The sequence below is a fragment of the Drosophila ananassae genome, chromosome XL (genome assembly GCF_017639315.1).
Source record: "Drosophila ananassae strain 14024-0371.13 chromosome XL, ASM1763931v2, whole genome shotgun sequence".
In the NCBI taxonomy this organism is placed as follows: Eukaryota; Metazoa; Arthropoda; class Insecta; order Diptera; family Drosophilidae; genus Drosophila; species Drosophila ananassae.
Genome location: NC_057931.1, coordinates 7,390,138 through 7,402,931, shown reverse-complemented (window position 1 = coordinate 7,402,931; position 12,794 = coordinate 7,390,138). Strand labels below are relative to the sequence as shown.

Here is a 12,794-nt window from a genome sequence, read left to right as displayed (position 1 = left end):
GCTCCTTTGGGTTGTGTTTTGTGTGTTGTGTTGTGTTGTGTTCACCTGTGGACATATTTTAGAGCCGAGAGTGCCAGGATTCCAGCCTCCATGCCTCCTGCCTCCTGCTGTATCCTATGTATGTTGAGGTAAGGACCTCCGCTTCCTCATCCCCATCCTCACATCCTCACATCCTGATCCACTTCCGCTTTTACATTTGGTTGAAATGTTAGGAAATGAAAGATAAGCAAAACCCCGAACCAAACCATGTTCGAAACAAAAAAAAAAAAGGAAAAATGGGGGAAAAAAAATTGCAAACTCCAAACAGAAGCTTGAAAAGGTAAAGTTTCCCGCTGCCAGGATCTAAATTATTTAGGGATAATTTGAGTGTGCAGCATTTTTGTTATGATTTCTCCTGCTGCACTCATATTTACATATGTCCACCAGAGTTCCGCAGAAACTGAATAAAATCAAAATAAAAAGGAAGCCATCGCCGAGTTCCCGAACAAAAGAAAATCCAGTTGGTCCAAAAAAACAAAAATACAGAAAAAATATTAAAACTGAGGTGGGGGGTCATGTCGGAATGTCTTTGGTTATTTTGCGGTTTGTTGCCGTCTGTGTATGCGAATATGTTTCCCTTTTATGGGAGCCAGTTGCTCCCTTTTTCATAGCCACCACCTAACCCACCCACCCACCACCACACCACACACATCTCTGTCTGCCCAATGTCCTTGCTGATGTCCCTGTTTTTCCTTTTTTTTTTTGTGGTTCTGCACAGGAAGAATTTCACATTGAAGCTTACCTGACGAAGAAGGACTTGTTGGAATGAATTTCTGCGAGTGTATACTTCTTCCTAAAGTCCTGGTCCTGCTCCTTATCCTGGCTAGCGCCCTTGGCCATCCTCATCCTCCATCGTCGTCGTCGTCGTCATCTTGTCGTGGCTGTGCGGCTCCTGCGGCAAATTAAAATTAGTTGTTTACTTTGTGCAACATAAACAAATAAGCGCGACGACCAGAGAACCAGAGAACCATAGAACCAGAAAAGCAGAGAGTCCAGAAACCATCTCATCCGGACCTTGTATTCGTATTCGGATTCGGTATAACCGCATCTCCGGCATCTCCGTCCGGGGGAGCAGCCTCCTGTCCGGGAGCATCGTTGTGCCACGTTAAGTTGAGTCTATCGAAGCATTAAAAAGAAATCATTTATCAGGACGACAGACGGATGCGGCGAAGGATAAGGATGGAGCGGAGAAACTGCAGCAAAATGCAAATTGAAATACGGCCGGAATACGGAGAGGCGGCAGCCGCAGCGGCATCCGAGAGATGGATGAAATAAGATGAGATGAGGACCACTCTCCGGACTGTTGAGGCAATCCCAAATGGAAACTGTCATAATTCGCTGGGACAGCACTTGAGCCGACACTCAAGGTTGTCATAAATCTGCTAGGCTAATTTTATACATTTCTCTCTGAAAGGGGGGACACGAAATATATTTAACATTTTGTCATAAAAGGCTCAAGGGATAAGGTTAGAAAATCTAATCATTTAATAGGGTTCTGCTTTTTATTAAAAATATTATTCAAAATAATATTTTTTGGGCCAGTTGAGAACTTTATTTTTATATTATTCTTTTAGTTATTTAATTATTAAGTTATTATGAAGGAATAAAAAACTTAGAAGCTAATAGATAATTGATGAATCATATTATTTTTAAAATTATTTAAGTCTTTATTCCGTTTCTTCAGTCTTAAATTTTATATTTTCATATTAAAACTATTAAAAGCCATTCGATTACTAAGGAATTATGTATAAAATATATTGATTTTATATTTGATTATATTTTAATCATATTAAAGGATTCAAAAGGATCGTTTGAAGAAACGCTGATTTTAAAAGAGTTTTATTAGAATATTAAAAAGTAACTATAAAAGAATATATAAAAGTAGGAATAAGTTTAATATAAAATATTTAAAATGAGCTCAAAAGCTATTAACATTAAAATATTACTTTTAAAAGTAGTTTTAGCATAAGTTTTTAAAATAATTATTAAAAGTATGACTCTTTTTGAGATATTTTTTGATTAGTTTTAAGAATAATTAAAATTAGTGTGTGAAAAATATGTTAAAATCAAAACCATGATATATTTCTGGATTTGATTTATTAGTAGCTGTTAGTTAAAAGTTTCCATCAAAGGTGTTCTCGATGCGAACCAGAAATAAAAAAAGGAGGATGCGTTTCCAACAGAGTACCTCGTGGCGGGAAGATCGTGGGTGGCAGTGTAACTTGGAATTTGATGGTGGTGGTGGGCATTCCTCCGAGATCTACAGATTGCCGGGCTTACTTGGGCGACTTCTCCTTATTGAGACAGTCGGAATCCTGGGGCTCCTGGCGCTCTTGCTCCTCCTGATCCAGTAGCAGTTGCTGCTGCTGTTGGAGCTCTTGCTGGAGCTGCTGTTGCTTGAGAGTGGCCTGCAAGTGGCACTCCATGGCCCGCTTCTTGGCCTTCTCGAAGATGGGCATCAGCTGGCCGGTCTCGCCCAGCTGCTTCAGTAGCTCGACAATGAACGGCAAGTAGTTGTGGCGACGACGCTGGTTCTCCTGTCGGTAGCGACGTTTCTTCTCCTGCTCGAACTTGACGTAGGTTCGCAGATTGGCGATCTCCTCCTGCCTCTCGGCATGGCTCAACGGCGACGGCTGGTGGACCAGCAGCTGGATCTGGCGCTCATAGCAGCGCTGGCGATCGGACACCAGGGCCATCAAATTGAAGTGGATCTCTCCCACACTGTAGCGCTGCATGCGCGCCTCAATGATCGGACGGACAACGTCCAGCCAGTTCTGACCCTTGCTGATCTCGGCCAGCTCGATGGGCCCCTCCTGCATTCCGTCCAGCTCGTACAGACGCCCTTTGATGGGCATGAAGCCCACGAAGTGATACACATCCTCCTCGACCGTGGCCTGGCGCATGTCAACCTCAAAGAGCACCGGACGGGCGAACGAGTTGTGCACGGAACGGATCTTCGATTCGCGGCTGAGGCACAGGCCACGCACCACCGGATCGAGATCCTGGCAAACGGACTTGAACGACGTCAGAGTCTCGCCCAGATCGATGTCCGGGTGCTGGAGATTCATCAAGAGGCAGAGGAGCGCCTGGGTGGCACAGGCATTGGTGATAACCTGAGAAGAGAAGCAGATTTTGTTCTAAAATGTTTAATTTCTTTTAAAATATATTTCTTTCTATTATATTGAATATAATACTAAATGTCTTCCATAAGTAGGTTTTATATCAAAATAGTGTTACCATACCTGCCGCAGAAAGCTTTCAAAATGGCTGCCACGCACTTACAATGACAGAAATGCACACACACATGCATGAACAAAAAGAAAAGCTAACCTAGAATCTCTAAATCGCCGGAACTCACCTGGCGTACGAAAAAAACATCGCTACGATCTTTGACAACACGGCCTATGGGCTTGTCATCCTGCACCCACTTGAACAGAAAGATGAGACCATGAATGGGCTCCAAATGATGGAAGGCTTCAGCATCCAATGTCCAAATCTCCTCAACCTGAGCACCAGTGCAGCCAAAGCCTCGGATCAGCTCGGTGAAGACGCCGGGGTCGCTCTCTATGAGACACCAGCTGCCATCGGCTCCTTCCTTGGGGCCGATGACGCCGGATTCTGGTGCAGCTGGTTCTTGTGGAACAGCTTCTGACATTTTGATCTACTTACGGAAATAATCTCAAAACAAAATTTATAGCTTTTACACAAATACCGGTTTTTTTTCTCGGAACGATTTTTATTTTTGTAGTTTTTGAAATTTTCTGTAATTTACACTACTTTGAATTTCAACGAACAGCTCCGACGAACACAAAGTATCTGAGCTCAATGATTTTCGATTCGGGCTGACACACGTGGCAGGAAAAATGATGGAAGTCGTCGCCTACTTTTTCACAAAAAGCAAATAAAAGCACACGGTTAATCGGTTGGTGTGACCTGTTCTCACATTAAGTGTGGTTTCATTTAATATTTTATGAGGGTGGTAACATTGGCGGACAATCGGTTGGGTCACAATAGACAGAGCTTATTGGACATTCTTTGCGTTTTGATTTTAAAAGTATGATTCATCTGAGATAATTATAATTGTGGAGTTAAGTAGGTGAAGATTTTTATTACCAGTCTTAAGATTTCTCTCATATCTGGAGTGTTAGAGATAACTTCTTGTCATTGGAATTTCCGCACCTCATTAACAAAAACATGAGTCATTTCGAAAGTGAAAATGATGTTTTTTCCTTGAAAAGCTTTACTTTATTGGCAGTGTAAAATGCATACATATTTAATATTGTTAAATACAAGGGGTAACAAGAATATTTATAAACAAAATATGTATTTTAGAAGCGTTAATTGCAAGATTTCATTTGTTTTAGTCTAAGTTTTGTTCTAAATATTCTACATTTTTTATATCTATAATGTTTATTTATTAACCTGTTTAACTTAAAAATCGTAGAAGCTGAGAAATAAATTATAGCTGAGAGGTAAATAGCTGAGATTAGATTATTTAACTTTACTTTCAACTATTAATAAGTAGAAACCCCATTCCTATTATGACTCTGAAAATTTGTATCGTTTTTGACCAAAAAAACGTATTTTCGTACTAAAAAATTCCAAAACCCTAACAAAAATGACAAAACCTGTGTCCTTAAGCAAGGATATTCGATTGCCACCTGAATCCTTTCTACAGTTATGACTTCCCCATACTAGTATGAACTGCAGTTCGATATCCTTCGAATGAATGAAGCCCTAATGAGCCGCAATCGATCAACTTCGCTGATATGTGGCACACCCTAATGCTCATATATCCTACTCACTGTCTCTGTGTGAGTGTAGGTATGGGTGTATGGGTGGGATGGATGGAGGCGTGGGCGTGGCAAATGGCGTCGCATTGCCAGGGGATTAACAGGAACTGGCTGTGGCAGCAGTGGCAGTGGTAGAGACAGTGGCCGCCTGAGGGATAATAAGTGCATTGGAGCATCAAATCAATAAAACGCGCACATTGCCCACGGTCGCCTCACACAAACATATACACATGGGACACAGTGGACAGAGTGGACACTGGACATTGGAGAGTGGACACTGGACTGGAGGAGGACTGGCTGGGGCAGGACTGTGAACAGTGGCCATGCGGGCCAGCCCCCCAAACCCCCTTGGGCACCAAGAATTCGCTGCTGCATCAGTGGCTGCAATTGCGAAACATTGTTAATTTATGCAAATTTAGCCAACGCCGCTCGCTTTGTGCAACGCCAATGAGGCAAGAGAGTCGAGAGCTGGAAGCCACCGCACCACCACTGTGCAACCACCGCCAACGTCATGGCCAAAGCCGCGACCGCAACGCCAACAACATTAACGGAGGAGCCCATAACACCAGATGCAGATGGCGTCCGAGTAGCGATCCACGCTGGGGATAGTGGGGTGTGGGTGGGAGGTCCCCTTCCCCGAGTAGTGGATGTTCCCCTCCGGCGTCTGAGAAGGGGAGCTCCTTCTGCTGTATGTGGATGGGTAGGGAGGAGGTCCTCCCGCGACTAGGCCAAGAAGGGTGCATAATTTCGACCCACCGCCTTGGCTCATTTGCATGAATGACGCTGGCAAGGCACACTGGCAAGGTGTACGGAGCTGCGACCTCAAAGCCTATTTGGGTGCCGAGCGTATTATCACTCACTTTACCTAACCAGTCGATTGCCCATCGATGGACGACCAGGTTCGGTAAAGATTGCAATACTTCTATAGACATTACTACTTTTAAAGACTATTCTGTGAGAGGTCTTATAAGGGAAGACCTCTTTTATGAGAGGTATGTTGTAAGAGGTCTTCCAGGAGGATGACAGGTTCTTGTAATTTTTTATTAAATAATGAAGCTTAAGTAAATAAAGAGAATTAAATAAAGGTTTAATTACCAAACCCCTTGCAGACTTCTGACTATTATTATCTAATTCGCGGAAAGGTTAGAGCCTCTTGTTGACTTGACGAGCGAGACAGGTTTGGAGAAGTCTTTGGTGTCAGGTGTTTTATTTGCGCTCAGTGTACACATATTTGATAATGGACAAATATATGACTAACTGAATTCATTGTGTTGTCTAGACACACGAAAACCGCAATGTGACTGGGACTGCATTGTATTTTCCCTATTTTTTTTTTCTTTGCTTTTTTGTATTTTTGAATGTAAATACATATATTCGCCCGCACATGATTTTTCATTTTCGTTCTGAGGCTTAACCGCATTAATGGTTGTCCATAAAAAAAAAAGGAGAGAAATAAAGCAAATTCCACTTAATTGTTCAATTTTCATGCGGAATTCACCTGGCCGGCGAAATGGCTCAAAGGGCATATATGAAACAGGGCTGAAAACAGGAGAGTTCAAAGGCTGGGACCCCGGCCAGATGTTATGACCCTGTGGGGGAATCGGGGCCACTACCCCGATACAGTTCTGTATCCATTTCATATGCTAATTGTGGAGGCCTTCTGGGGTTTTCTTAATTGAATCGTTAAGGGCACTGATATGTCATCCAGTCCGCCTGATGGGAAGTGTGCGACCTTTGGGATCATAAATTCCCGCAAGACCTCAGAGATTTTTTTGTCAAATTGTATAACCGGGTGATCCCTTAAAGCTCCTGGCCCGTGCATTGTTGCTTATCTGGGCTGACAAGTGACAGCAGATCGCAGCTGGATCTTATCTGATGTCAGGGGATTGCCTGCGTCATTGCCGGTCGGGGCAACTGCACTCCTCCGGAATGACTGACGACCCCACGCCGCTCAAGTTCCGCCCACTTAAGTCCGAGGGGAAACAGATTTAAATGAAATAACTTAAAAAATCCCAAGACAGGAAAGAGATTATCTCACTATGCCCCCGAAAATCTAGACAGCGATCTGTTTATTTATCTTTCCGAGGCGGAGGCGGAGACAAATAAAGCAAAGACTCCAGTCAACGGAAATGCGCAGCCCGCTAAGTCAACATTTATTTTCTAGTTCAAGATTACGATTATGTAGTCGTTATGGATCTCTGTGTGATAACTCCGATATGAATCACAACGATCTTAAAGTGCGTGCTAATACCTCTAAATTGCATACAAAATTATAAACTTATTTTTGGGGCTAACTAAAGGGGAAAATAGAGGCTTATAACGAGAATATATCTCTCTAGCCGCAACATCATAAATTGGTTTAGCCCCTCTTGCCTTATCTTTAGGATGGGACAAACAAGCGATTATCGCGTATTTGGATAGCGTCAGAGATGATTTCTGTTTGTGCGAAGATATCTGCGGAAATTTTGCATATAATACCGCCTACTGGCCATACCGGGGATAGTAACGATTCTTCATTCGAACCGAAAACACATCCCAAAACGACAACGACAACGACGATGACAACGAACCGATCCACCAGACTTCTGGTGTTGCTAGTGGTAATTCCATAATACCATCCATCAAAACAGACAAAAAAAAATATAATGAATATATCGCGTCCCGGCCATGATCCAGATTAGGATCATTATAGTGCCATAATGGATTTTTCTATAAATTCTATATTTTTTTTCACATTTTTTTTAACGTTCCTATTCGGCTATAATACTGACGAGGTGTATTTTATTTGAAATGCATTGGGTGCGGCACTTGGATACGCCGAACAACACCAATCAATCCGAATCGAATCCGAAACCGTTAACCCGTAACCCCGTAACTCCGTAATCCCGAAAACCCGTAAACCGTCCGTAGCTACCGGGATTCATGCTTCTTTGGATAACGTTCAAAGCGCTCGGCGACCAAACGAAAGTAACATATGCAAGTGAATCGAAACCAATACTCGTCCCAACTCCCAATTATTCCGAGGCGACACACCACAATTTGATCAACTCCAATAGCACCATAGATGGGTTCTCATCCGGATACTCATATTCTACTCTATTCTCTCTTTGCAGCTCACCTCTTTGGTGGCGAGACATCAGGTGAACGCCGCTGCCGCAGGACTGAAGTGCAGTGGCAAGAGCGCCGTTTGTGTGGGACCACACTCCTACCAGGACTGCGTCGACGATGTGACCGTCGGCCCGGTGGTGGCCTGCCCCCTCAACACCCGCTGCGTCACCGACGGCCTGGAGATCTGTGTGGCCGTCAAGTCCGCGGTCGTGGAGGCACCCACGGCGGCCGTGGCCAAGATGGTGACCATCACCGACAGTCCGGTCAGCGAGCCAGCTTCGCTCGTGGAGAGCAACCCTGTTCCCAACGAGAGCTCCACCGAAGGACCCAGCATCGCTTCCAGTGCTGCCCCTGCTGAGACGACCGCACCTCCCGCCGAGAATACTTTGGCGCCCGTTGAGACTACTGTGCTTGTGGAGGAGCCCACCACCACTGGAGCTGTCGAAACAGAGACTACTGCTCCCAGTCAGGACGTCACCACCACCCAGGCTCCCGGAGAAACCACTCTAGCACCCGGATCGGAGGACACCAACCCACCCATCGACCCCAATACTCCCCTAGATCCCAACGCACCCGAAACCACTACCGCCGCACCAGGAGAAGTTGATCCCAACGCTCCTCTTGATCCCAATGCTCCTATTGATCCCAACGCGCCTGTTGACCCTAATGCCCCTGAGACCACTACCACAGCACCAGGAGAAGTCGATCCCAATGCTCCAGTCGATCCTAACTCCCCTCAGGACCCCAACGCACCGGAAGGATCTACAAATGAACCTGGTCTGGTCGACCCGAACGCACCTGAAGTAACCACTACCGCCCCTGGAACTCCTGCCGACCCTAACGCTCCCGTTGAAACTACCGCTGCTCCAGGCGAACCTGCCGATCCCAATGCACCTGCCAAGCCCACCGCTGCTCCTGGAGAACCTGCCGACCCCAATGTACCTACCAAGCCCACCGCTGCTCCTGGAGAACCTGCTGACCCGAATGCACCAGCAGGATCTACTGCTGCTCCTGGAGAACCTGCCGACCCTAACGCTCCTGCTGGATCCACTGCTGCTCCTGGAGAACCCGCCGACCCGAATGCACCTGCTGGATCTACTGCTGCCCCTGGAGAACCTGCCGACCCTAACGCTCCTGCTGGATCCACCGCTGCCCCTGGAGCTCCTGTTGATCCCAACGCTCCTGCTGGCTCCACCGCGGCTCCTGGAGAACCTGCCGACCCTAACGCTCCTGCTGGATCCACTGCTGCTCCTGGAGAACCCGCCGACCCGAATGCACCTGCTGGATCTACTGCTGCCCCTGGAGAACCTGCCAACCCTAACGCTCCTGCTGGATCCACCGCTGCCCCTGGAGCTCCTGTTGATCCCAACGCTCCTGCTGGCTCCACCGCGGCTCCTGGAGAACCTGCCGACCCTAACGCTCCTGCTGGATCCACTGCAGCTCCTGGAGAACCTTCCGACCCTAACGCTCCTGCTGGATCCACTGCTGCCCCTGGAGCTCCTGTTGACCCCAACGCTCCTGCTGGATCCACCGCTGCCCCTGGAGCTCCTGTTGACCCCAACGCCCCTGCTGGATCCACCGCTGCCCCTGGAGCTCCATTTGACCCCAACGCTCCTGCTGGTTCCACCGCTGCCCCTGGAGCTCCAGTTGACCCCAACGCTCCTGCTGGCTCCACCGCGGCTCCTGGAGAACCTGCCGACCCTAACGCTCCTGCTGGATCCACTGCAGCTCCTGGAGAACCTGCCGACCCTAACGCTCCTGCTGGATCCACTGCTGCTCCTGGAGAACCCGCCGACCCGAATGCACCTGCTGGATCTACTGCTGCCCCTGGAGAACCAGCCGACCCTAACGCTCCTGCTGGATCCACTGCTGCTCCTGGAGAACCTTCCGACCCCAACGCTCCTGCTGGTTCCACCGCTGCCCCTGGAGCTCCTGTTGACCCCAACGCTCCTGCTGGATCCACCGCTGCCCCTGGAGCTCCTGTTGACCCCAACGCCCCTGCTGGATCCACCGCTGCCCCTGGAGCTCCTGTTGATCCCAACGCTCCTGAAGGTTCCACCGCTGCCCCTGGAGTTCCTGTTGATCCCAACGCTCCTGCTGGATCCACCGCTGCCCCTGGAGCTCCTGTTGACCCCAACGCCCCTGCTGGATCCACCGCTGCCCCTGGAGCTCCTGTTGATCCCAACGCTCCTGCTGGATCCACCGCTGCCCCTGGAGCTCCTGTTGACCCCAACGCTCCTGCTGGCTCCACCGCTGCTCCTGGAGAACCTGCCGACCCTAACGCTCCTGCTGGATCCACTGCTGCTCCTGGAGAACCCGCCGACCCTAACGCTCCTGCTGGTTCCACCGCTGTCCCTGGAGCTCCTGTTGACCCCAACGCTCCTGCTGGATCCACCGCTGCCCCTGAAGCTCCTGTTGATCCCAACGCTCCTGCAGGTTCCACCGCTGCTCCTGGAGCTCCTGTTGATCCCAACGCTCCTGAGGGTTCCACCGCTGCCCCTGGAGCTCCTGTTGATCCCAACGCTCCTGCTGGCTCCACCGCTGCCCCTGGAGCTCCTGTTGATCCCAACGCTCCTGCTGGATCCACCGCTGCCCCTGGAGCTCCTGTTGACCCCAACGCTCCTGCTGGATCCACCGCTGCCCCTGGAGCTCCTGTTGATCCCAACGCTCCTGCAGGTTCCACCGCTGCCCCTGGAGCTCCTGTTGATCCCAACGCTCCTGCAGGTTCCACCGCTGCCCCTGGAGCTCCTGTTGATCCCAACGCTCCTGCTGGCTCCACCGCTGCCCCTGGAGTTCCTGTTGACCCCAACGCTCCGGCTGGATCCACCGCTGCCCCTGGAGCTCCTGTTGATCCCAACGCTCCTGCTGGTTCCACCGCTGCCCCTGGCGTTCCTGTTGACCCCAACGCTCCTGCTGGATCCACCGCCGCCCCTGGAGCTCCTGTTGACCCCAACGCTCCTGCTGGTTCCACCGCTGCCCCTGGAGCTCCAGTTGACCCCAACGCTCCTTCTGGATCCACCGCTGCCCCTGGAGCTCCTGTTGACCCCAACGCTCCTGCTGGTTCCACCGCTGCCCCTGGAGCTCCAGTTGACCCCAACGCTCCTGCTGGCTCCACCGCAGCCCCTGGAGCTCCTGTTGATCCGAACATCCCTGCTGGAGGTGCCCCAGGCTCGTCTGCCGGAGGTGCCCCAGGATCTGCCGCAGGCGGTGCTCCAGGCTCTTCATCTGGTGCCGCTGGCGGATATCCTGCTGGTGGAGCTCCAGGCTCTTCATCTGGAGCCGCTGGTGGATCCCCTGCTGGTGGTGCTCCTGGCACTTCTGGATCTCCTGCTGGTGGTGCCCCAGGATCGGCCGCAGGCGGTGCTCCAGGCTCTTCATCTGGTGCCGCTGGCGGATCTCCTGCTGGTGGAGCTCCAGGCTCCTCATCTGGAGCCGCTGGTGGATCCCCTGCTGGTGGTGCTCCTGGCACTTCTGGATCTCCTGCTGGTGGTGCCCCAGGATCTGCCGCAGGCGGTGCTCCAGGCTCTTCATCTGGTGCCGCTGGCGGATCTCCTGCTGGTGGAGCTCCAGGCTCCTCATCTGGAGCCGCTGGTGGATCCCCTGCTGGTGCTGCTCCTGGCACTTCTGGATCTCCTGCTGGTGGTTCCCCAGGATCTGCTGCAGGTGGCGCTCCAGGCTCTTCATCTGGTGCCGGTGCAGGATCTCCTGCTGGTGGTGCTCCGGGCTCTTCATCTGGAGCCGCTGGTGGATCTCCTGCTGGGGTCATTCCATCGATTCCTACACTGCCTGGCGGATCTGGTTCTTGGCCTTGGCAACGACCCAACCCTCCCGTCGTGCCACCGTTCTGGAGACCACATCTCCCAGGACAGAATGGTGAAGCCGCCGGCTCGAATGCTGCTGGCAATGGCGTCATCAATCCGGTGCCACCCCACCATCCTCTGCCCTTCTGGCCCAATTGGCAAAACTGGGTGAACAGCTGGCGAAAGCCGACCACCGAGGCTCCTGTTGCCGCTCCAGCCCAGCCTGAAGAGCCGCAGATCCCGTCGCAGCCCGAGGCCCCCCAGCAGCCCGGACAGGCCGAGAAGCCAAGCAACAACAGTCCCGAGACTGCCGAGAGTGTGGAACAGCCTGCCCAGAGCCCACCTGCCTCCAACGAGAACGCCTCTGTAGAGGAGAAGTCGAAGCCGAAGTCCGGCGAGGAGCAGGATAAGAAGAAACCCGCCTCCGAGGAGAAGGACAGCAAGGAGAAGAAGGACAAGGACAGCAAGGAGAAGGAGAAGGAAAAGGAGAAGAAAGATTCGAAAGAGGAAAAGGAGAACGAGTCGCAAAGCCCCAAGGAGAACGAGAAGGACGACAGCGAGGACAACGAGCTGAGCTCCAAGGAGAAGAAGCAGTACGTCAAGGATGTGCTCAAGAAGCTAAAGAAGGGCGAGGAGTGCGACGAAGATGACGCCATTCCCGATGTCCGTGACTGCCGGAAGTACTACCGCTGCGAGCTGAAGAAGTCCGGCAAGCACAAGTTCGTCCACCTCCGTTGCGACAAGAAGGAGCGCTTCGACTGGCTCTCCCAGTCCTGTATCCCCAAGGATCAAGCCCGCTGCCTGGAGAAGTAGAAGAGAAGTACACTAATACCCCGATCACTGATCCCCGATCCTCGACCATCGACCCCCGCTCGCCCTGGACCCATTCCCGCTTAACTAATCCCGCTTGAGATAATACGTTTTTTTATTATGACTTTATATTGGCAATGATTCTTTACTTCTATAATCCTAATTAATTTATTATAATATCTTACACTTATGGGTACTATTTTTTTTCGTTTTAATAAATAAAATTTCATTTATGATGCAATAA

At 50.0% G+C, this 12,794-nt stretch overlaps 2 protein-coding genes across 3 annotated transcripts; one reads left to right on the top strand and one right to left on the bottom strand.

Moving 5' to 3' along the window:
- Positions 1–2,119: 2,119 nt before the first annotated feature.
- On the bottom strand, positions 2,120–3,888 carry LOC6502268 (ubiquitin carboxyl-terminal hydrolase isozyme L5). The gene is made up of 2 exons (XM_001966095.4): positions 3,398–3,888; positions 2,120–3,152 (listed from the first exon to the last, which is right to left on the bottom strand). The coding sequence occupies exons 1-2, from the start codon at positions 3,692–3,694 to the stop codon at positions 2,316–2,318; spliced, it is 1,134 nt and encodes a 377-aa protein (XP_001966131.2). The 5' UTR covers positions 3,695–3,888; the 3' UTR covers positions 2,120–2,315.
- Positions 3,889–7,318: 3,430 nt separating this feature from the next.
- Positions 7,319–12,794, top strand: LOC6502142 (collagen alpha-1(I) chain). 2 transcript variants are annotated; one of them, XM_044717077.1, is made up of 3 exons: positions 7,319–7,432; positions 7,946–11,156; positions 11,205–12,794. In XM_044717077.1, the coding sequence occupies exons 1-3, from the start codon at positions 7,391–7,393 to the stop codon at positions 12,551–12,553; spliced, it is 4,602 nt and encodes a 1,533-aa protein (XP_044573012.1). In that variant the 5' UTR covers positions 7,319–7,390; the 3' UTR covers positions 12,554–12,794. The 2 variants fall into 2 exon arrangements, with proteins under 2 accessions (XP_044573012.1, XP_032309349.2); XM_032453458.2 differs by having other exon boundaries at positions 7,946–12,794.